Source organism: Talpa occidentalis, unplaced genomic scaffold (assembly GCF_014898055.3).
Source record: "Talpa occidentalis isolate TD23 unplaced genomic scaffold, MPIMG_talOcc4v2.1 talOcc4.4, whole genome shotgun sequence".
Lineage (NCBI taxonomy): Eukaryota > Metazoa > Chordata > Mammalia > Eulipotyphla > Talpidae > Talpa > Talpa occidentalis.
In genome coordinates this window covers 122,335,025-122,360,678 of record NW_023604295.1, presented here as the reverse complement: position 1 = coordinate 122,360,678, position 25,654 = coordinate 122,335,025, and the positions used below count along the sequence as shown (strand labels likewise).

Here is a 25,654-nt window from a genome sequence, read left to right as displayed (position 1 = left end):
TAACCCCTTTTGCCACCAGGGAGGCCCTGGGCATGTATGACTTTAATAAAATTAAGTTGACATTTGTTTACTTCCATTTAAATAAGCTTTTCAAACAATAATACATGTTGATTCTAGAAATTCAAACAGTACAAAAGGTATAGAGTAAAAATTATGCCTCCTTTCAATACTGTTTGCATTTCCTCTACCTGACAGTTCCACATTCCTGCACAGGGATAATGGCTGCATAGCAATGATGGCTGCTTGGTGTATGTCTCGCCATACTTTTCCCAAACATTCATTTAGCATATAAAAAGATGCATAATTTTCTTCTTTTATTATTTTTTAAAGATTTATTTATGCAAGCACTGGGTACAGTCAGAAGCGCGGGAGGGTGAGAGAATTCACCAGAGCCAGAGCAGGGAGCAGAACAGGCAGACAAAGTACACTGCTGAGGGGAGCAGTGAGTAGCAGGAGAGGTCTGCGCGCCATGTGGGACCCTTACCTGGTGGCCAGGGATGGAACCGGCGCTGCAGAGGCTGCGGGCAGCTTCGCAACCCATTTATTATTTTTTAAAGTGTATTTAAATTTCACTTTATGGTGGAACATTTAAACTTGTAATGGATGTTGTTTGTTTATATTTTTAGAATTCAAGATACCAGCATGCAGTTAAAAAGTCAGCAAAATGAATTTCAGAGAGTTCAGAAAGAGTTGAATCATCTGCAGCATGAGTTAAAAATTCAACATAGACAATCACAAGTCTTCAGGTAAGGTTATCTTTAAGGAATTGATATTCATAAAGATTGAAAAGTACATATAGTACTATACAAATATAAAACACATTTTAGTTTCTACATTCAGTGGAGTTGAGAAAAGTGGAAAGAATTTCACATTTTTTTCTCAGATTGTCAAAATACAACAAAAATAATTTTTTAGGGGTGAGGGGCAGGGAAAGAAGGAGGGGCTAAGGGAGAAATAGTAATAGGGCTTTAGTGAAGGGTGAGTGAACTGCACGTTTTATGTTGACATTTTGAATGAATGCACAGTAGCTTACTCATTTTCCTCTTAACCAGTTTTCTGTGTGGTGTAGTTCAGACTCTGATAAGAGAGAGGCATGAAAAGTAGCAGAACAGAATAGCTAATAGCTTGTTACAGATAAATAGAAATAATTACTAGTGATTGCTATATGGTTAAGAAAAAGGTGCTTATAATCTTCTCAAAGTGATAAAGAAGCAAGAACTAATCAGATGTAGTTATCTTTGACATTTTCATAGCCAGCTTCCTCAATATCTCTTCCTACCTCTCAACTCCTCAGACTTCTTAAGACTTTCATCATTTTTTCTGATTTTTTTTCAATTATTTTCTGGCTTTCCTTTGTTTACTAGACTTGACCACATATTTTATTACCTTACATCTTTTTTTTTTACACAACTTTATTGAGATAAAATTATACATTATAAAATGCACCCACTTATGGACAAAAATGTGGAAAAAAATGATTTTTTCTAAAGATTTATTTATTTATGCATAGAAGAACTGGGGTACAAGCCAGAGGTGTGGGGGCGTGGTGTAAGAGGATTCACCAGAGAAAATGGAGAGCAAAACAGGCAAATCCATTGAAATACACTGCTGAGGGGAGCAGTGGGTGAGACAGGGGAGGTCTGCTGCACCATATGTGGGTTAGCTCCCTGGTGGGGTATCAAACTCAGGTTGTAGTGGTGATAGTGCTTAGACTTAAATCCTAGGCCACCAGGGAGTTCCTGTGCAACGATTTTTTTTTAAAAGATTATTTATACAAGAACAGGGGTACAGGCCAGATGCCCTAGAAGGTGAGGGGATTCACCAGAGACAGAGCGGGGAACAGAACAGACTGACAAAATACACTGCTGAGGGGAGCAGTGGGCGCAGCAGGAGAGGTCTGCCTCACCATGATTCTTGCTGGCAGGCCAGGATTGAACCTGCGCTGCAGAGGCTGTGGACAGCTTCACAGCGCGGCGCTCAACCGCCTGCACCACCAGGGAGGCCCATGCGCAACTATTTTTTTTTTTTAAGATTTATTTATTTATGCATACAAGAGCTGGGGTACAGGCCAGAGGTGTGGGGGTGAGACAATTCACCAGAGACAGAGTAGGGAACAGAACAGGCAGATTGACCGAAGTACATTGCTGAAGGGAGCAGTGGGCGAGACAGGAGAGGTCTGCTGTGCCATGTGGATTGCTCCCTGGCTGGCCGGGCATCAAACTCATGCTGCAGGGGCTGTGAATTGCTTCATAGTGCGGTGTTTAACCCCTTGCACCACCAGGAAGGCCCTGCAACTATTTTTTAAAATCACATCCCATATTATAACACTTGAGGCATCCCCAAAAGATCCTCATGCCATCAATCTCTGTTCTCACCACTAGATTTTCATTCTTCTGAACACTTTAGAATATGCAATATGTGGTCTTTTACATTAGCTTTCACTTATATGTTTGAAGTTTATCCATATTGTATCATGGATCAGTACTTTGTTCTTTTTGTTGCTGAATAATATTCCATTGTACAGATATACTAATTTTACTTATCTATCATTTGATAGACAGTTGGATTGTTTCCACTTATTGATGCTTGATAACAATGCTGCTATAAATATTCACATATGAGTCCTTCTGTGGATAGGTTTCATTTCATTTTTTTGCATAGATACCTATGGAAACCTCTTGTTTGTTTTTAGCCTCTGTGTGCATGCTAACATTCTGTCTGCTCATGTGTGTTCACACACTGTTGTCACTACCCAAGCAAATCCTGCCACTTCACATTTTCCCTTTTTCTCCTGCCACTGTGTTGAGGGTTCTTGAGAGCTGGCACCAGAACCGACAATTTTTTTCAATTCTGCAAGATCCTTTACTACCTAATGTCTCCCTCTGAGATCACCAGAGGCCTCCTTAACATGAAATACAGTGGATTCTGTTCAGCCTCTAGCTGAGAATTTAACAACGGACCACTGCTTTTCTCTTTAATTTCACTTATGTTGGATTTTCTGATATTATCCTTTTGGTTTTTCTTCTAACTCATGGATTACTCTTCCCTCATCTCCTTTGAAGGATGTTTTTTCCATTTTAGTCCCTGAAGAGTTAGTTTTTTATCCTAATTCTCACATCTTCCTTCCTCCTACTGAGTGATCTGCTTTATTACCATACACTCATTCATCAGTGTCTGTTGAGTTTGTACTGTGTGATAGGCACTGTGCTAGGTGCCAGGGAGGGTGTGATGAATGAGACACAGACTGTCTCTGTGTCATAGACCCTAGTCTATTTAGAGGGATAAACACTAACCAGGTAGTTACTCTCTCTGACAGAGAGGTAGTTACTCTCTCTGTCATCATCCTCTTGTTGGTAACACTCACACATATGTCTCCATCTTACCTGATGATTAGGTAAATTTTCTCAAGGACTTCTGATGTAATGACAGATGAGTTGGAAAAAAAAACCAGGTGATTACTTTGAGCTGTGGCATTTGATGAAGGAGAAGCACTGTATCCAACACTTCCAAAGGCTTTATTATTACCCCAGGGTTCACACTGCTGTAGAGCCTGATGTACAAGGAGAATGCTGTCCTAAAGTCTAAAACTCACATTGAGGCTCTGTTGCTAAGTCACTTTTGACCCAATTTCCTTTTATTAAGTGATTGTTGTTAATTTTAAAAGATTAATAGGGCAAGTGTATGAATATAATTAGCTATCATCTCCTGTAGCTAAAATATTAAAAACAAAGGGGGTGAATAGGGCTAACGAATACCTTAGTCTTCCTGGAATATTCCCAGTTATATCAGTCTCCTCAGTGAAATATGAATACCACTTCTCTCACTTTCAGAAGTTCTCCATTTAGACAGTAGTTGTATGTTCTCTAAAGAATATTTGTTATTATGCTTGCTATTTAAAAATTCTAACTTTTCATTTACTACGTTACAGTCAAAGATTGATGGAGTACAAATATTTCTGGAATAAGACTCTTTCATTACTTACTTTTACTAAAAGGGAGCTAACCAGCATTAAAAATGAACTATATGATAATTTTCAAAACTGGACTTCACTGAAAGGAGAAGTTTTTCTACAAATTAAATCCATAAGTGAAACAGCCTTAACAGGTTTGTAGCATATATTTAGAAAGTAATCATCTTTTTTTTTTGGGGGGGGGCAAATGGTACATTGTAAGTAATGAAATTTTATTTTAGGTGATGGACTTATCATTAACTTTTAAACTTGTTATTTGTTGGCAGACTAGATGACAATTATGACTTATTTGATAACCATTATGATCTATTTGAACCATAAAATTCAATAATTATAGGCCAATCTAAGATAAACTATTATACATTTATTTTGAACTATGGCCAAAAACATGGTTATTCCTGTAAAACGTGCCAAGTTGTATTTTAAAACTTTTTCTTCTTTTAATGGATGAGCAGGTCACATGTTAGATCAGCATTGCCACATATAGCAACTATAAATTCTAGATAAAACAAACATGCAAAAACACTGGAGGGCCTCCCCGGTGGCGCAGCGGTTGAGCGCTGGGTTGTGAAGCTGCCCGCGGCCTCTGAGGCGCCGGTTCGATCCCCGGCTGCTCCCCGGCCACTGGAGGAAGGTCCCACATGGCACGCAGACCTCTCCTGCCGCCCACTGCTCCCCTCAGCAGTGTACTTCGGTCCTTCTGCCTGCTCTGCTCCCCGCTCTGGCTCTGGTAAATTCTCTCACCCTCCCGCACTTCTGACTGTACCCAGTGCATGTATAAACAAACAAACAAACAAACAAATAAATAAATAAAACATGCCTCTATAAAAAAAAAGTTCAATTAAAAAAAAAAAAACCACTGGAGAGTGAAGAAATTCAAGAAAGAAATGTCAAAAATTGAAAAAGGCATAATAGGACCTCTTTGGTGGCCTAGAGGCTAAGTCGCAGCGTTATCACCTCTATGGCCTGAGTTCAATCCCTGGCCAGGGAGCTAACCTACAGGATGTAGCAGACCTCTCCTGTCTCATCTGTTGCTCCCCTTAGTATTTCACTAAATCTGCCTGTCTGCTCCCCACTCTGTCCACTCTGGTGAGTCTTCTCCCTCAACCCCACCCCCACAAGTCTGACCTACACCCCAGTTCTTTTTTTTTTAAAGATTTATTTATACAAGCACTGGGGTACAGGCCAGAGGCGCGGGAGGGTGAGAGAATCCACCAGAGACAGAGCAGGGAGCAGAACAGGCAGAAGAACCAAAATTCACTGCTGAGGGGAGCAGCGGGTGAGACAGGAGAGGTCTGCCGCACCATGTGGGAATCTCCCCGGGTGGGAATCGAACTGGCACCGCGGAGGCTGTGGACAGCTTCACAGTGCTGCGCTCAACCTGCTCTACCACTGGGGAGGCCCACACTCCAGTTCTTCTACATAAAAATTTAAAAAATAAAAATGAAAAGGCATAATACTAGGCAAAAAAAGTCGATGTAAAAAGGCTACATATTACATATGATACCAACTACATGGCATTCTGGAATAGGCAAAACTGTGCAAATAATGAAGAGGTCAGTGGTTGCCAGGGTGGGAGGGAAGGATGAAGAGACAGAGCTTGAAGGATATTTAGGGCAGTGAAACTATTGCATGCTACTATAATGGTGGATACAAATCATTATATGTTTCTCCAAACCCATAGAATGTACAACTCCAAGAGTGACCCCCTATTGTAAACTGGATTTGAGGGTGATTTGTCTGTCATTATAATGTGTCAGTGTAGGTTCATTGATTGTAACAAATGTACAACCACTCTCAGGAAGGATGTTGATAGTGGGGGGACTCTGCATATGTGGGAGCAGGAGGAATATGGTATTTTTCTATACTTTCTGCTAAATTTTGCTCTTAACCTACAACTGATATTTATAGAAGTTAATTAAAATTGTTTTTAACTATAAGAAGGGACCGCAAAGGGTGAATTTCCCTGGGTTAGTTTGTTTCTTTGTTTTTTAAGACTATTGAGGGCAGCATACAGCCTATTCCAGACAGAGACTTTTCAAACTCTGATAGAAATCTATAATTTGGGGGGCCTGAAGACTGGAGCATAGAGATCAAGTTTCTGAAAAGTGAGAGGATAACCCGGAAAAGAGATAGTCAGAGAGGGAAAACAAATCTGCATATAAACTCTATCCAGATCTCTTATTCCTGAAATACATGTGTGCGGGGAAGACTCTAAGCAGCCCATCTATGGCTAAAGTAATTGATATTTTAACTGTTATCTACCTCAGAGAAGATAAATTTTACAGCTTGGGTTCAACAAGTTAACTACTTATTAAAGCCAAACAATACCCAAAAAATACCAATACTCTTTAGAGAAACATAACAGAAACTAGAGTCTGTGTAACATCCATATTATTCATGATACAATCCAAAATTACTTGATCTGGGAAGAAGCAGAAAATATGACCCATACTCATAAGAATAGACAGTCAATAGAGACTTAACCCTGAGTTGATCTAAATGATGTTATTAGCTGATTACATCACATCAGTTGTTAACTATGTTCAATGATATAACTAAAAAAAAAAACTAGTAGTTAATGAAAAGATAGAAATATTAGAAAGAAACTGAAAAATTGGAAATTGAAGAATTAGAAAATATATAAACTGAAATGAAACTTTATTGGATGAATTTTCATAGCATAGTGATTATAGAAAAAAGAATCAGTGAACTATTTAGAACCAATAGAGATTATGTAGAGATAAACATTGAAGAAACTGTACAGATCCCTAGAGTCCTTAGAAGTATTAAAATGCACCATAAATGATACATGTATGTAAATATGAGACCCTTTTATTCTTTGAGTTATAAATTCTTATGTTCATTTGATATAGTCCTAAATTTCATGTCCTGAAATAGGCTTAGTTAACATTTTTCATAAAGTTGATGAAATTTGGGATAGAATAAGCCCATTTTCTTACCCTATTAAAAATTTTTTTGATGTCTGTTTTTATGACCGTACCTAGTCTGGCATTAAATAACAGGGGCCTGAAACTGCTTGCCTCTGGAGTGGAAGATGAAGTAAGAAAAACACACAATCAGCATCTTCAATTGATGGCAATTAGAACTCTTTAGAAGTTTTGCTCAATAATATCTTTACTCAATTAATATGTATTTATTGAATTCCTTTTTTTAAAAGATTTATTTATTTATGCATACAGGAGCTGGGGTACAGGCCAGAGATGCAGGAGGTGAGAGGATTCACCAGGGAGAGTGGGAATAGAACAGGCAGATTGAGTAAAATACGCTGCTGAGGGGAGCTGCGGGCGAGTCAGGAGAGGTCTGCTGCGCCATGTGGGGTGCTCTCTGGCTGGCCGGGGGATTGAACTCATACTGCAGAGGCTGCGGATTGCTTCATAGTGCGGTGCTTAACCCCTTGCGCTACCAGGGAGGCCCCTATTGAATTCCTTTTTATCTTTAGGACATTGTGGTAGAATTTAAGGGGAAATAAAAAATAAATATTACCTCTGGTGTAAAATGACTGAGTCCTGTAATCGATCACATGTGTACACATGATCCAAGCAATAGAAATGGTATAAACTGGTGTGAGTTTCAGGAAGATCAAGGTCACTTCCAGCTGGGGTCAGAAAAGATCTTGAGGCAGAGGTAACTTTTGAGCCATCGTAAGCCTAATGCTCAGGTTAGAAGTACCTTCATGGGGCGGTGCTACAATAGGGAAGGCACATTGTCAGTACAGTGACTGGAATAGGGTGACCTGGAAGTGATCCTAATTTCTGAACCCCAAATTAGGACCCCTGTCTGACAAGTATGAAGTTGTATTAATGATAAAGGCAGGGTTGACACTTTGGCACCAGAGTTGTCATGGTTATGGGGATGTGTAATTTGCAGAGGATGAATTCATTCACCCCCTGCCACTTCCATGTTAGAAATATTGTAGCTCCTTTTCATTTTTTTAAAGTCTTGCTGTACTTTTCCATGTATTAGAATATATTTCACAAACGAACTTGTATTGCAGATTCTTATTCTTTTAATGTCAGATGCAAAGTCATGTTGACACGAGTAGTTATTTAGAGACAGATAGTAGGGTGCGCTGAGAGTCAGCCTGCTAACGCAGGCAGTGTCTTTCTGGAATGATGACTAGGTGGTCCGCCTGTGTGCGCCGTGAACAGTGTCATGCTGACTTGAGCTCAGACACACATGGTCAGGGTCCAGTACAGTTTATTCAGCTACTTCATGGCTTCAGAGATACATAGGAAGACTTTTTAGATCTGAAAAAAACAAAAACAAAACCAAAAAACTACCTGCAGCCTCCTTATTTTCCTTAACTATTGATATATTCTTTTTTAAACTTTATGTACTAATGTGTTAGTTGTCCTCACACAAATGACTGCATATCTGTAAGTTTTTAGAAGCCCACAGTTATCCTTCAAAAAAAGATTCCCATAAAGTAATCATTGGACTATAGTAATCCCCCCACTTGTTTGATCCCTCCCAATTTATTTCTCCAAGTTTTCCATTTTGAGCAGGAATTAAAAGTGAAGAAGGTACCAGACCCTTACACTCATGCACTAGGTCTGTCTTAAATGCTCCTTTTTCCCCTTTCAGACATACTTCTTTCCAAAAAAGATGTTTTGCTTTTCTCTCCTTGGACCGCATTCCTGGTGCTACCCTGAGGGACATGCTCTTTGCTCTGTTACTGCTCTTGAGACCCAGGCTGCCCATCTGGCCCTGGCTGCTTGTCTGCCCTCTGCATCTCCACTCCTGGTCTTCACTGGCCCATGACAGCTAGTTGGCTGCATTGGCTCCAAGCCAGTAAATTAGCACCATCTTCTTTGATACCCAGTCACATGTGAACCCATCACATGGCCCAGGGTGCAGGAGCCAAGGAAAGGGGGTTAAGTGAGTGCTCTGGAAATCAGGCTGTGCAGACTTTGACATGGATTGCAGCCTCATCAGTTCCATTAACTGTGGTTATGTACTTTTTATAGTGACTTACTACTGTGAGTGTGTGTGTGTGTTCTAAACATGGTTTGAAGGCAGCAGTGGTGAAGAGAATGATGAAAAGCTTGATAATTCTAATTCTGATGAAAATCTATGCTCCATACATTTCTTCTTTTTTTTTTAAGATTTATTTTTATTTGTTTATGCATACAAGAACTGGGGTGTAGGCCAGAGGAGTTGTGGGGGGTGAGAGGATTCACCAGAGACATAGTAGGGAGCAGAACAGGCAGAGCTACTGAAGTACACTGCTGGTGAGGGCAGGGGGTGAGACAGGAGAGGTCTCCTATGCCATGTGGGTCAGCTCCCAGGCTGGGCATCGAACTCATGCCACAGTGGCTGGTGAAAGCATGATAGCATTGAGACTTTAAACCCTGCACCACCAAGGAGGCCCTTCATATTTGTAGAAAATTATTATATTTCAATCTACATAGATCTGTGAACGCGTATTTATATCAAAAAGAATCTAAGTAGATAGGATAACAAGTGCTTGCTATGATGAATTCTGGTCTCATTTCAATGGGAAAAAGTATTTTTAGAATCATTAAAATACATTAAATGATACTTTTTGCCTACACATTTATTAGTGTTGGACACTGCAACCCTTTTTTTTTTTTTAAATCTTCTCCATTCCTACCACCTTACTTTGCAATTTGTATAGAATATATCTTAGTTACTGTTATGGAAATGGCACCCAACCTGCTCATGTTAGCACATTATATTAATTTTTTATGAATCATGTTGCTAAGAAAACAATTGAATTTCAATAAAACCCAGAACATTGCACAGATATTATATTACTCATTTATGTGACTATTTAAAAAGTAGGCCAAATTTCCATTTAATACAATTTAAAGGCTTAAAAAAAAACCCTACTAAAATGTTTCATGCATCATTTAGCAGCACAATGCTTTTTCTTATTTCTGTTTTCAGGATAACTACTGAATTTAAATTTATCCTTTTGGTTAGAGATCATCAAATTCTCAGAAAAATCATTTTGGCTTTCAACTATTACTTTTCTAAGAGAAAATAATAATTTTTGAGAAGTGTTTTACAATTCAATGCTTTCTATTTATAAACTGTGACTTTTCTTTACAGAAGTAGAGATACTAAATAAAAGTTTGACAGTGTCCCAGAGAAACAAGGCATGCTTGGAAGAGGAGATGAAAAGTCTGAAGCTGCTATCAGATGCAGCCATCCTGAGGTCCCAGGAGATCCAGGCATCCAAGCAGCAGGAAGTCAACCTGCAAGCAAGGTGCCACAACTTGCAAAAGGAAGCACTAGGTAAAAGAGAATTTTTAAAAAAAAAGATTTATTTATTTATATATTACAAGAACTGGGGTTCAGGCCAGAAGCATGGGGGGGGTGACAGGATACACCAGAGACAGAGTGGGGAACAGAATAGGCAGACTGACTGAAATACACTGCTGAGGGGAACGGTGGGTGAGTCGGGAAAGGTCTGCTGTACCGCGTGGGTAGCTTCCTGGCAAGGAATGGAACTTGTGCTGCAGTGGCTGCAGAGAGCTTCATAGGTTGCATCTTAACTTCTTGCGCCACCAGAGAGGCCCCAAAAGAGATTTTTTTTTTTTTGCTGTTGGTAGCAACTAGCCAAATTAAGGAAATGTCAACATTTTTATGTCTCTTATAAACACAACAAAATCTTGCTCTAATTATTTTGTGTTGCAGATATGTCTATTAGTAACTTTGTTACTACTAATAATAACTATGTCTGTGACCATTGTGTGCTATTCTCTTTTCCTTTTCTGCCATTGAGAGTGGTAAGCCTTAGGGGAATAGAGTAAAGATGGTTCAAGTACAAAGTAAGACTTTAGGGAAACAAAGTGTGGTACACTTTAGTTTATCATTATCACCAGTGGATTGGTGCTTTATAATCCTGAGAGAAAATATTGCATATGCTGTTACATAAGATGAATTCAAAATTTTAGAGAGGCACTCATTTTCTCAAATGGAAAGATTTAAAATTGTGTTTTGAGAACCTTGGGCTTGGTTGTTTAATTTCTCTCTACCTCAAAGGAATGAATGTTTTGGTAGTAAGGCTACAGGGGCTTATACTTCTTCTGGAAGGCAGGATGGAGTCACTGAACATTGGAAATTAGGAGAAAGATATGAGCAGTATCTTTGCAAAATTAAGCTGTTAGCAATGAACACAGGGCTTCCAGACAATATATAATTGGCACCTGGTAGTCATTTAGAAAGCTGAAGGTCTCTCTCATCTCCTGGGTTCTCCTGTTGACTTGGAATAGGTGCTATGGTATGGCCCCAGGGTTACAGATCCTTGGAGACTTTTTAGTCTCTAAAAGGATTAGAGATGTAGACTAGTGGTTGTCCAGTTTCTAGCTGGCCATGCAGGAGGAAATAAAATCAAAAATAAGTTTGTAGAATTTGTTACATTAGGAACTGTTAATGCTGAGAATTTAAATAGTTGTAAATTCTTTAATTTCATAAAAACTGTGAATGTTTTGTAGTTCAAGTTTGGCTTTTCTTCTCTCAAAAAACCTGTCAAAACTAAATACTGTGAATATTTACAAGATCTGTGAAAAATAAAATTACTGAGATACTGATTTTCAGATAACCTGTTAAAAACAGCCCACATGAGTGATAGCAAATATGGCTCATGAGTCACTCTTGTGTGTTTCTAGGGTGAGTGTAAATTAATACATCTATGATAGAGGGTAATTTGTCAATATTTGTCGAAATACAAGTGTAGATGCCTCTTTTGACACTGAAGATTTGCTTCTAAAAATTGACATATGGATATGCTTCCTTATGAATGAAATTAACAATGTATAAACTTATTCACTGAAGCATGGTAATAGCAAAAGATTGCAAACAACATAACAGATCATAGTAGATAACGGGTAAAATAAATTGTACAACTCAGCCAAATTCATAGAGCCATAAAAAACTATATTGTTAAGTAAAGCAAGAAGACATGTAATATTGCATGTTTGCTGTGGTAACTTTGTGAAAAAAAGGAAGTGAATTATATATATATTAATATTTACTTATATATACATTTTTCAAAATTGTTGGATCTTAGAAACTAATGAGTATTTATTTGTGGGCGATAGAAGTTAGGTGAATGAGACATAAGTGTGGGGGTAGGAGGCTTTTTAAAAGTAGCTTTTATTTTTTAGGGTAATTTGAGATTTATAGAAAAAATAAGATAGTAACTATATCACCCCACACACATACATTTACCCTATTATTAGCATTAATGTTTTATGTTTGATCATATACTGACATATTCTTATTAACTGAAGTCCATACTTTTTTCAGATTTCCTTAGTTTTTACTAAATGACCATTTTTTCTGTTGCGAGAGCTCATCCAAGAAATCACATATTTCGTGTTATATCTTTTTGAGCAGCTCTTGACTTTTCCTTGTTTTAGGTATCTTTGACAGACTAAGGAGTACTGGTCAGGTATATTGTAGGATATACCTCTCTTAGTTAGAATTCATCTGATTTTTTCTCATGATTAGACTGAGGTGATAGGTCTTAGGGAGGGAAATCATGGAGGCAAAGCAAGTTTTGTACCACATTATATGACTACACATGCTGCCAACATGATTTATGACTATTAATGTTGACCTTGATCACCTGCCTGAGACAGTACTTGCCATACCATGCTCTTTGGAAGTCTCTGCGTGCAGCTCAGAATTGGGAATGGGCAGTTGTATTCCCCATCTTATAAGGGAATGGCCACCTTCATTATTTAGAATGAATTGTTTCTTTTCCCTGACTTATTAACTTATTCAACAATTTATTTATAGCAGTATAGATTTGTGGATATTTATTTTATACTTAGGTTATAATTCAACAATACTTCATTTATTTTCTTTCTCATACTGCCCAGCTTTGACCTTTGGGTGCTCTTCATTTAACTCCTATGTCCCTTTGACATAGCCTCATCAGGGCTTTGTTTTGTTTTGTTCATTTGTTTATAGGTCTTAGCACTTTCTTACTCTCTGGTACTACATGAAGGGCACATGTATATTCTATTCCCTAGTCCCAGAATCAACCACTTCTTCAGGGAGCTCTGGTTTCTTTAACAAGAATGGCATTAGAAACCAAGACTTGGGTGTACTTTTTGCTACTGACACCTATTTTAGACCTTTCAGATGACAGAGCAAAGAGATATATGAGTATATGGACACATCTATGATTATTTCTGTGTGTAATCATCTGCAACTCTATCAAGCTTTAAATGAGTTATTACAGATGTCTTCAATTCTAATCTATAGATCAGTCTGGCCTCCTCAAGGAGATTTTTTTTACTGTATATTTGCTATTTTAAAAATATTTTGAGCTACTTAAATGTATTACCTATTTATAAAATAAGTTATAAATAAAATGGAACTCTGAATATGCTTTGCTATTTATTTTTGACTTAAGAGAGCAGGACAATTTTAGGACAGATTAGATAAAATATAGATTTCACACTTATAAATAGCTTTCCCCCAAGTTGAAGAATATTATTCTTGTCTCTCCTTTATTCCATGCCCTTTGTCTGACTTATAGGTTTTTTCTTAAAATATGTTAGTATCTTGGAACAGTAAACCATTAGAGAACATAGTATCATATACTATACAGTCCAGGTAGTTAAGGATTAAGTTAAACAATAGCCTTTCCATATTTGTAAAAAGAAGTGATTTATGAGAATAAAGATAAGAAGAGGAGAAAGATTATCCCATTCAGAATTCAAACCCAGGTCTTTGTTAGTCCAAAAACTGTATTGTCTCATTAATCATTTCAGGGAATTCCAAAAGGAGCAAGAAAATGCTAAACTCCCTTTCCTTAAGAAAAGAATGTCGCAATACAGCGGGACATTGATTATAAGTTAGAAAAAAAAGTTAAATGCTCTGGAAGAAATTGTTATTGCTATTGGCAATGAGGTTCAACTTCTCAAACAACAACTGTCTACTCGTTGCCATGTTCAGTTTCGTTTCATTTGTGTTACGCCTTTACATTATAACTCTTCCTTACATTGGAATCTTACCAAACATCACCTATTGGGCATCTGGCAAGACAATGACCTTTCTCATGACCTTTCGTCTCTCCAAGCTGAAATTTCTGCTATCAGTAAGTCTCATCTGCACACTTCACTCTCTTCCTTTGCTCATTCTCTAGCTTCCACTCTCCAATCTTTGACTCCTACTCACTGGTATCATCTTGTTCTCTCCTTTATTGTTCTTTCCCTACTCGTCCTGCTCTTTGTTTACTCCTTCCCCTCTGTGTCCGCTTACTTCACAGGTCCATTCATCATCTTCAACGACATATGTACGCCTTCCAGCTTCGTTCTAAAAACAAAGGGGGACCTGCTGCACCTCCCCCTGCAGTGACCTTTAGGGCTAACCGTCCCTAGGTCCGGCTGGGCAACCAGCACGCAGGGGGAGAACAGCAAAAACCTCTGAAGACATACCTGCTGCACCTCCCCCTGCAGTGACCTTTAGAATGGCTTTCGCCACGGTCCCTAGGTCCGGGCTGGGCAACCAGCACGCAGGGGGAGAACAGCAAAACACCCTGAAGCAGAGGAAGTACAGTGGAAGTTCCCTGAAAAGACAGAAGCTTATGAAAAGATAACGACCATCAGGAACCACTACAAGAATGCTAAAAATCTTATCCCGTCTTTCTAGAACTACAAACTTTAATCCCTTATTGTCTTTCTAAACTTCCTTCTTTCTTCTATAAAGGTCATTGCTTGTTATGTAGATCACCACCCTGATGTGATAGGCTGAGCCCATGAGCAAGCTGATTTCATTGATATTCATTGTTCCTGTGCTTTTGGAAAACATATATATACTGGTCACAAACTCAAAGAAAATTACACTCAGATTTTCACTCTTGAAAAAAAAAAAAAAAAAAAAAAAAAAAAAGAAAAGAATGTTTCTTTCCCTTTTACAAAAATAACCATTGGCCCAACAAGTCTTCCAGGGATTTAATCTGAGGCAGTGTTAGCCAAAATTGCCTGATCACAGCACATCTGGGGCTGCAGGTATGCTGCTGGGGGCAGGAGAGGGGAGCAGGAGACCTTTCTGAAATGCATGTTCTTGCACACATTTCAGACACACTGAGTTAGCATACGCAAGATTTCAAGACTTTCTATTTTTGATAAGTTCTCCAGTGGCTCCTATGACAAGACAAGTTGTCACTAGCTTAAAAAAAAAAAAATAAGGAAAATAGCAAAAGGGATGTTCACACTGTGGCACAGTTGAAATTTAGAAATGACGTCCATTTTCTAGAGGGAGTGCTTGAGTGAAGTTTCTTAGTTGCAAACAGCAAAACTGAAAATGGTTGGGAACCCCTGAAAGCTAGGCTGTCAGAATCTCAGTCAGAATCATTCTACAAAAACCATCTGGTACTGTTGCTATTGCTGTATCCCCAAAACATTGAATACCTTACCTGATCCCCGTCTCTGGCCAGAATACTGATTGATCCTGGAGGAAATTCTCTACTGTTTCTCCTGCTTCATGTTCATTGTTCTCAGCGCAGGTCTTGGGGAAAATATAGTTTTAAATAGTCTGGAAAGTAAAAATCATATTTGATTTTATTCTTGTCTCTCCTTTATTCCATGTTCTTTATCTGACTTATAAGTTTTTTCTTAAAATATGTTAGTATCTTGGAACAGTAAATCATTAGAGAACATAGTATCATATACTATACAGTCCAGGTAGTTAAGGATTAAGCATATTTGAATGTTATTTTAAGAGCATACTATAGCTATTAAAAAGGCAATCTCTGAAACAGAAGAGATTCAGATTTTTGATATGAGGATCATTAACAGTGAGAAAAAGCAAAGTTATATAATAAGTGGTATAGGAATAACTAAAATAAAATAAACCAAACACACCAAAATAAATTCAAAATTAAGTAAGCAAAAATGCAGGAAAAATAATGAGAAGACACAGAATTTTTCCTAATCATGTAGCGATACAGCAGCACTTTAAAAATGGTAAGAATGACAGACTCCACCTATTAAAAAAATACAGAATCTCTGACTTTGAAAACTGCTGAGTGACTAAAGTAGAAACCGAACAGAAAATATATCATATGTGGTATGCAAAAAGTACCATATAAAGAATATTCAGTTGTGTAAGAAAACTCTATAACCCCAAGCAGGCAAATGCTGAATAGAAGAAACAGACAATTAGCAAGAAATATAATGACATGCACAGGACATTTAATTGCTAATAATTAAATAAGCAGAAATAAAACATTTATCTCCTTTCAAATTAGTACAAACATTTCAGTGATAAAATTTCTCTTAATTTGGTGATAAAATTTGTTATATATTTTGAACCATATAAAGGTTTGAGTTCTTGTTCCTATAGTGTATTCTTAGGCAACTGCAGACAAGGCAAATCATTTATATGCAAAGAACATAGTTTTAGTAATGAATGATTAGAAATAATGTGTGCCCAGCACTAACAAACTGGGTAATAAAATGATCATGAGCCTCTACTTGGAATATATGCAGACTTTAAAATGACAGTATGAACACTGGATATCAACATGAGAAAATGCACGTAGTTATAGTATTACTTAGTAAGGAAATCCACAAAATTGCTTGCACATATAATTACAATCATGTCAAAATAGGTGTATTGTGAATAGAAACCCAAAGGGAACATGAAGAAATGAAAATTAATTTTAGGGTGATAGAAATATGAGTGATCTTTCCCTCTTTTATTTTAATAATAAATTAAATTTCTCCCAAAAGAGAATACCAACACATCATTCACGATTAAGCTCACATTCTACCTTACAATAAAATTCTCCCCCAAACAATGCAGTACTAATTAGCCACATTTTTATACTCATTAAAACTTCACCTTCATTAATTGCAGTCTATATTCAAATCAAAAGTGCAGCTGGAAATGCTGATCTCTCTACTGCTTCGTGTAGAGGTTGTATAGTGAGATGTAATACAGACTCGTCTAAACAGGAGTAAGTGGCAAAGAGAGCAAAGGAGAACATCATTTAAGACTAAATTAGGGTTTCATTTTTGCTGCTGTTGTTGAATGGATTCAACCCATCCAACAATGTTAATGGGGAAAGGATCATCTTAAAAGGCTATCTGTTACATCTCTTTTCATTGAAACCATTTAATTTGGTAGGTCAGACTGGGCAGGATCATTAACACTGTTCTTGATGACAGCTACTACTTCCTATGAATCAATCCAGGAAGGGCTCTAGGTTTGTTTTGTTCTATTTTTTTTGCGTGTGCACCACATTTTTCTGATCCAGTTCCTCTGTCCTTGGACACTTGAATTGTTTCCATAACTTAGTTATTGTAAATAGGGCTGCAGTGAACACAGGGAGATATATATCCCTTTGAATTAGGAATATATATATCCCTTTGTATTCGTTGTGTAGATACCTAGGAGTGGAGTCGCTAGGCCATATATTAGATCCACTTTTAATACATTGAGAAACTTCCATATTGTTTCCCATGGAGGTTGGACCAGTCTAAATTCCCACCAACAGTGTGTAAGTCTTCCTTTTTCTCAGCATCCTTGCCAATACTTGTTATATCTGGTCTTTTTGATGTGGGCCGTTCTCATGGGTGTGAGATGTTATCTCACTGTGGTTTTGATTTGTATTTCCCTGATGACAAGTGATGATGAGCATTTTTTCATATGTCTGTTGGTCACCTTTGACTCTTTCTTCTTTGGAGAAATGTCTATTTAACACTTTTGTCCAATTTTTGATTAATTTTTTCTTTTTGTTGAGTTGCATGAATTCTTTATATATTTTGGATGTCAATCCTTTTTCAGATGTATTATGTGCAAATATTTTCTCCCATACAGTAGGGGACATTTTTGTTTCAGTGATAATTTCATTTGCTGCGCAGTAGCTTTTTAGTTTGATGTAATCCCATTTGTTTATATTTGCTTTTGCTTCTTATGCATTGGAGATCAGTCCACAAAGACATCACTGAAGCCAATTTATTCAGTATAGTTTATAGTTTTGGGTCTTATATCTTGAATCCACTTTGAGTTACTTTTTGTGTAAGTGTGAGATGGTGATCTGGGTTCATTCTTTCACATGTGGTGTCCAATTTTCCCAACACCATTTCTTGAAGAGACTCTCCTTTCTCCAATGTATATTCTTGGATCCTTTGTTGTACATTAACTATATGTATGGGGTTTATTTCTGGGCTCTCAATTCTATTCTATTGGTCTGTGTGTCTTTTTTTTTTTTTCCAACACCATACCATACTATAGCTTTGTAGTATAGTTTGAAGTCTTCTTTTTTTGGTCAAGATTGCTTTGGCTACTCAGGGTCTTTTATGATTCCATGTGAATTTCAGTATTGTCTATTTCTTTGAAGAATGCCATTGGATTGCATTGAATCTGTGTATTATTTTGGGTAGGATGCCCATTTTTAACAATGTTCTTCCAATCCATGGGGAAGGGAATACCTTTCCATTTCCTCTTTTTTTTCTGTTTCTTTTAACAATATCTTATACTATCATTATATAGGTCCTTCACCTCCTTTGTTTAATTTTTCCTAGCTATTTAATTCTTTTTGTTGAACTTGTGAATGGTATTACTTTCTGGATTTCTTTCTCTTCAAATGCATTGTTTGTATATAGAAACACAACTTATTTTTACATATTGATTTTGTGCCCTGCCATTTAACTGAATTGATTTATTTTTATATATGCTGCTGAAGCAAATACAGAATTGATTTATTATTTCAATTAGCCTTTTTAGTGGAGTCTCTAGGGTTTTCCGTGTATATCATGATGCCATCTGCAAATATTGAAATGTTTTGCTTCTTCTTTCCCAATTTGTATTCCTTTTATATCTTTCTCTTGCTTTATTGCTCCAGCTAGGTCTTCCAATACTATGTTGAAGAGTAACAGTGAAAATTGTACCCTGAATTTTTAAACATGTGTTGAATATTTTATCATTATTGTCTTTCCTTACAAATATATTTTTATGTTTTTATAAGGTGTTCTAATATTTTATATTCCCATTTCTCTCACTTTTAGAATTAACTCTTCGAATAAACTTATCTTTTCCCCTTTTATGCTCTCTGTTGTATCTTCCAGCTTGTACCCCACCCTCCGCACACCTCAGCAGGCTAGGCCAAGAATCAGATGATAGCCTTCCATACCATAGCCAGGTGACTCTGACTGCCCTTCGCCCCATGAGTGTGTGCCCATAGCTAGACGTGAGTGGCTATAAATGTGTATCCATACCCAAGCATGAATGGGTTGGACTGAGGCTGTGGAGTCCTGACAGGTTCTCATATACTGTGATCTAACTCTAATTTTTTTTTTCATTTTTCAAAGATTATTTATGCATACAAGAGCTGGGGTACAGGCCAGAGGGGTGTGTGTGTGTGTGTGTGTGTGTGTGAGAGAGAGAGAGAGAGAGAGAGAGAGAGAGAGAGGAGAGGATTCACCAGAGACAGAGTGGAAAACAGAACAGGCAGACTGACTGAAACACACAGCTGAGGGGAGCAGTGGGCACGGCAGGAGAGGTCTGCTGCACCATGTGGATTGCTCCTTGGCCGGAGATCGAACTCGTGCTTCAGAGGCTGCGGATTGCTTCATAGTGCTGTGCTTAACCCCTTGCGCCACCAGGGAGGCCCTCTAACTCTAATTCTAACTCTGATGCCATTTTGTTGTTTCCAAAATTAAATAAATGTTTATATTTTTATTTTGATACTTTTTTCCTTTAAATCACTATTAAACAATTTCAACTTTGAATCAAGGATATAGTCTTTATGACCATTACTTTTCAACAAAAAATCTTTTTACCGTGTTTAACCTATATTTTTACTATTTAGCTTTTGAAATGTAGATCCTGGAAAATTTAAATACATGTGATAATTCTGGCCTATATAATTTAGTAATGATTTAAAAATAAGTCATAGGCTTGTAAAAGCAGTCTAATTCTTAATGCCCAAACTTAATTATTTTCACAGGAAAATAAACATAAAATAAAGTTTTGAAGACTAACTTTTTAATTTTCTTTTAAAAACTTATTTACATAGGTTTTATAATTTTTGTGTTTAGCTCACAGTTCCAAAGTGCACAATTTACCTCAATTGATATTGCTCCTCTCAGAGGTCATTGTGACCCACAAATCAGTCCACTTAAATGATTTTACTTCCACCTGGGAGAATAAAGTGCCCTCTATTTTTTGTTAACAGTTGCAAATATTGGAAGGCAGAGTTTAGCTAAATCACTTTAGCATTAATATCTCTTCAGAAATTTAAGCAACTTTCAAATTTATTACAAATAAAAACATTTCTGATTTTTTTCTTTCAATAAATTCTTTGCTTTAGTAAATAATACGCAAATTTGTGATTACACATAATGTTCTAATAGTCTGATTTAATATTTTAAAAGGCTTATTGAGATATAATTTAAATGTCATAAAATTTACCCAGTTTAAATGTACAAGTCAATAATTTCTAGGATATTCATAGAATTGCATACTGTAGAGGCAGGACAGATGATCCAGCAGACCGGGTAAAGGAGGAGTCAGAGTCCTCAGTGGTTTTTGCAGGTCTTTTATTGGGATTTACCTGGCACACAGCAGGCAAGGGTGCTGGGGTGGCCGGGAGGCTGGCAGGCCTCCCAGCCCCCAGCAAATCCTCACTCTATCTGGGATCTCCAGCGATCTCTGCTTCTTTCTAGGCTTCTCTTTCGGCTTCTGCTGGCGTCCCCGTGACGCCGCCCTTAAAAGTCCAGTCTCAGCCCAGGTGAATCCCATCTACCTATGCCCACACTCTATTCCAGGTGCCCGCCATCAGGCAAGCATTCAGGACCGCAAGGATCCATCATCTATCCTGATGGCGGGAGGGCAGAAAAGCCTGACATTTTTCCTTACCCTACACATACCCATCATCATGATCTAAGTTTAGAGTATTTCTGTCACCCTAAAAAGAAATCTCATGGTCATTAATAATGATTCCCCCTACCTTTCTGCCCCTTCCCTGTCAATCATTAATCTATTTTGATTTGCCTGTTTTAGATATTTCATATAAATAAAACTGTGCAGTATGTGATCTTTCATGTCTGGCTTCTTTGACTTAGTATATTTTTGAGTCTCATCCTTGCTGTAACATTCCTTAATTAGTGGCTAGTCTATGAAAGTGAAAAAAAATCAAAAGGAGTAACGTGGTTCGGCTGAAAAACCCATCCAGGAATCAACATTTTTGTTTTCCGGCCCTCTAGTGCCCTTTACAAGGCTTTTATACAAGTTATTAATTTCTTTGGCTCAGTCACTTCATCTGGAAGGTAGAAATATAGGCTTCCTTACCTATCTTATTGCATATTACCTAACTTATCTTAGAATTGACAGGATAAAATGTAGGAACCCCTGCAGAATAATACAAATGTAGAATATTAAATTGCATTTCAAAGTGGCTTCCCAGTAGAATAGCAATCCAGATGGTTGTACTTAGGATAAAAGTGTTAAGAGTTTCCTTAAGTACTCCTTTAAAGTTGAAGAAAACTATAAATTTTAATTCCCATTTGCCTAAAGATTCAAGTTAGTGTGATTAGTTGTAACAATAGTAGGCATGCTTTTAGAGCAGGTTGCTGAAGAAGGCTGTGGCTAGAATTAATTCTGGAGTCAACTGTTGTATGGCAGATGGAGGAGTCTATGAACCAAGCTCCTCTGTGACCTTACCTGCCAAGTATAATTCTCCAGGGGACATCCCCGTGGAGACTTGATCAGCCCTTATGACTCTTTTTGAACCCTTGGATTCTAGTGGAAAAAATATTACTCTGGCTTCCAATAAAATAGGAGAACTGCTGACTTCACAAACAGAAAAAAAAACAGATTTATAATGATCCTTAATTATACTAAATCCAACAGCCTTAAAAGAGACCAGTTGCTGCTCCTTAAACTCCAAGGAACGAAATAAGTACATGGTTTTCATAGGGTCTGTAGACAAATCACAAACATACAGTCCTAACGGAACCCAGAGAGATCTTTTATAGAACTCTATCACCACTGGAACACGGAGTCCAATACAGGATTCTCCTGTTGAATCAATCCCCTTGGTCTTTGAACACACACAGGAGTCTTAAAAGATTATTTGTTTCCCTTTTAATTTGTTTCTAACTTTGAGCTTTTAGCTTTTTTATAAAGATTACCTCTATTTTAAGTATTATCTTCATTTTACAAATGTTTGAGTTTTAGAGGAATTTTTTTTTAAAGATTTATTTATTTATGCACACAAGAGTTGGGGTACAGGCCAGAGTTGCGGGGCAGAGGGATGAGTGAGAGGACTCACCAGAGACAGAGTGGGGAACAGAACAGGCAGATGGACCTAAATACACTGCTGAGGGGAGCAGTGGGCGAGACAGGAGAGGTCTGCTGCACCGTGTGGGTTGCTCCCTGGCCGGGCGGGGATCAAACTTGTGCTGCAGAGGCTGTGGATTTCTTCCTAGTGTGGTGCTTAACCCCTTGCGCCACCCGGGAGGCCCCATTTTCTAGAATTTTCTACAATGATCTTATGCATCTGCTCCTTAGGATAGATGTTTCTCCTTTGAGATGCCTTCCTTACCTGTTACAAAGTTAAGATAGCTCTTGTTCTCTGGTCATTTTTCACCTATGCTATAGCAACCTTCTCCTTTCCTTCTTTCCATCTGGTGTGTTTTTCCCCTTTTTAATGCTAGATCTTAGCCTCATCACTTCTTCTGTCCTTTCTTTGACTGCACTATCTCTCTCGGGACCTTGGGGTAACTATTAGACTTATTTGCTTCCCTCCCTCTCTCTTCCCCCTCCTCATCCCCCTCACCATCCTTTACTTGTTGCCTAATATGACTACATCCACTTTCCCTGCTCCTTAAACATGTCTTCTTATGCCTAATCAGTCACCAATCACCAATTAATTTGGTCACCAATCACATGGTGCACTCTAAATGTCATCAGATGCAGATCTATGTCACATGCGGCCAATACACCAGCGAGCAGCATGGGGCAAGTTCTAACCAAGCAGTGGGGGAGAGGGAGTGTTCCTCTGCCCTGTCCCTCACACCCACACAGACACACTCATGCCTATAGTCACAGCTGGTCACTCATTCACACCTGGCCTTCTCTAGACACCCAGCACACCAGCTGCTTATAGACATGGATGAATCATCCACTTTATGGGCCGATTCATGAACAATAATAACACTGTCTGAACAAGAAGTAAATGAGCCAACACCCCATATCCCCACTCTCACCTCTTACCAGCATCTTCCCCATTAGTTAACCACTAATACTGAGCTAAGTCATTAAAAACTTCACTCCTATGGCTGCACTGGAAATAGCAGCTAACATTCATGGAGTGCTAGCACATGACGGAAACAGTGCAGCCGCAGCTCCCACTTACCCTCCTGGCCTCCTGAGTAAGTACTTTATTACCCAGTTTACAATTGAGATTACTGAGGTGTATAGGAATTAAGTCATTTGCCCAGGGACATGCAACTACTAATCAGCAGAATTGGAAGCCAAGTGCAGAAAGGTGGTGCCAAAATATGAGCATCTACCTACTGAACTCAGTGCTGTGAGCATCAAAGCAGATATATGTCATTATAATTAATTCCTACACTAGAGAGCCCCTGTCCTTGGACTATTCCAGCCCTGGCAGTGAGCACAAGCTTCCATAATGGAAGCAGAAGAAGCCCAAGGACAGTAGACACCTGGCAATGGTTTCACAGACTATTGATGCTTTGTGGAATGGGTTATAGGATGGGTGTGTTTATGCCCCATGACTCAGTGTTATGTTACTTTAAAGTGATTCCTTTGTTCTCTATTAGCAAAATAAGCCATACTCATTATTGATTAGGAAATCCCAACATTTACATAATTGTAAGCATTTGATTATCCACCTAGACTTATCCACCTAGGTTTGATTATCCACCTAGGTTATCCACCTAGACTTCCTTTTTTGAATGTTTTTTATTTATTTATTTTTTAAATTTATTTATACAAGCACTGGGTACAGTCAGAAGTGCGGGAGGGTGAGAGAATTCACCAGAGCCAGAGCAGGGAACAGAATAGGCAAACTGATGAAATACACTGCTGAGGGAGCAGCAGGCGGCAGGAGAGGTCTGTGGGACACTCGCAGGTGGCCTGGGATAGAACCGGTGCTGCAGAGGCTGCAGGCAGCTTCGCAGCCCAGCGCTCAACCGCTGCGCCACCAGGGAGGCCCTTTTCTGAATGTTTTTTAGAAGAAGGTAATCATAAGTTTTATAATCTCCACCATGCTTTTCCTCAATTATGAAATCTTTCTGTGTCAAAAAATTGGATTTTTTTAATGAATCCCAACTTACTTAATTGTATCCTACTTTTGAATAGTTGTTTCCAATTTTTTTTTTTTGTTAAAATAATATTGGAACAACCATCCTCTTAGCTAAATCTATTCATGTGTCTGTGAGTATTACCTTTGGATTACTTTAGTCTTCAATTTATGAAATGTTTTTGTTTTTCTTTGCTACTTTAAAATTATATAATTGCATGGTGGAATTTTTTTTTTCAATGCAGTTAGCACAAAGTCGTTTTATAGCATGAAAGCACTCTTGAAGACATCTTTGCCCTTTGCCTATTTTACTGACTTCCCAGCACAACAGGGAGAAGGTGCTGAAAGAAGAATCAATCCTCTGAATGAATGAAGAAACTTTTCATTTCCTTCATGGTATTGTAGAATTAATCCCCTACACTGGAGCCTCTGTAAGCATTCTGGCCGTAGCACACACTGATTCATTAAAGAAAGCTGGTGTTTATTTGATTATGAGACTGCAGGGTAAGGAAAAAAATGTCAGGCTTTTCTGCCCTCCCACCATCAGGACAGATGATGGATCCTTGTGGTCCTGAATGCATGCCTGATGGCGGGCACCTGGAGCAGGGTGTGGGCATAGGTAGAGGGCAGCGTCACAGGGATGCCACAGAGAGAAAAAGAGAGAGAGGGATGGGGAAGAAGGGGGAAGGGAGGAGGAGGGGGAGGGAGGGAGAGAAAGAGGGAGAGAGGGAGGGAGGGGGAGAGGGAGAGATGGGGAGGGGGGAGGGTGGAAGGGGAAGGGGAAAAAGAGAAAGAGAGAGAAAGAACGAGAAAGAGAAAAAGAGAAAAGGCTGGAGAGCCCAGATAGAGTGAAGACTTGCTGGGGGCTGGGAGGCCTGCCAGCCTCCCGGCCCCCCAGCACCCCTGCCTGCTGTGTACCGGGTAAATCCCAATAAAAGACCTGCAAAAGCCACTGAGGACTCTGATTCCTCCTTTACCCGGTCTGCTGGATCAGAAAACCTGCTCAGTGACTATTCCTGCTCCAACAGTGACTCTCTGAAAATGTCTTAAATATTTATCTGAATGTCTCTATTTTCCATTTATTCATTTACTTTATTAACCCTAAATCTCTTTCTTTTTTATCCCATAAGGGTTCAGCTAATAATCTGGTCATTATAGATGCCCGCCCATTTCTACTTAGTTCATTTCAGGCTGTCCATGTTCATTACCAGACTATGTTTCAGTCCTGAAAAGTCTCATAATACACATCATGTGATTGGGTGAATTTATTTATTTGTACAAATTTGTCAGAAAATAAAACACTGTTCTCAAGTATTCAGAAGTTTCTAAATCTGCCAGGATTATTCTAATCAGAGAGACAATGTACTATCTTCATTTTGCCAATTGAGAAAGAGTGGTTA

General features: G+C 38.3%; 1 protein-coding gene across 8 annotated transcripts in view; it reads left to right on the top strand.

Annotated features, from left to right (window-relative positions):
- LEKR1 (leucine, glutamate and lysine rich 1) overlaps window positions 1-25,654 on the top strand; it is a 129,903-nt gene that overhangs the window by 48,665 nt on the left and 55,584 nt on the right. For 7 of the 8 annotated variants that reach the window (XR_008553988.1, XM_037526233.2, XM_054700981.1 and 4 more), the window contains 3 exons: window positions 627-746; window positions 3,929-4,104; window positions 10,070-10,255. Coding sequence is in view for 7 of the 8 variants with exons in the window: in XM_037526233.2 (XP_037382130.1) it covers window positions 627-746; window positions 3,929-4,104; window positions 10,070-10,255 (482 nt within the window). In the remaining variant the exon portion in view is untranslated. The remainder of the gene's footprint in view (window positions 1-626; window positions 747-3,928; window positions 4,105-10,069; window positions 10,256-25,654) is intronic. The other variant, XM_054700983.1, reaches the window with a different exon arrangement.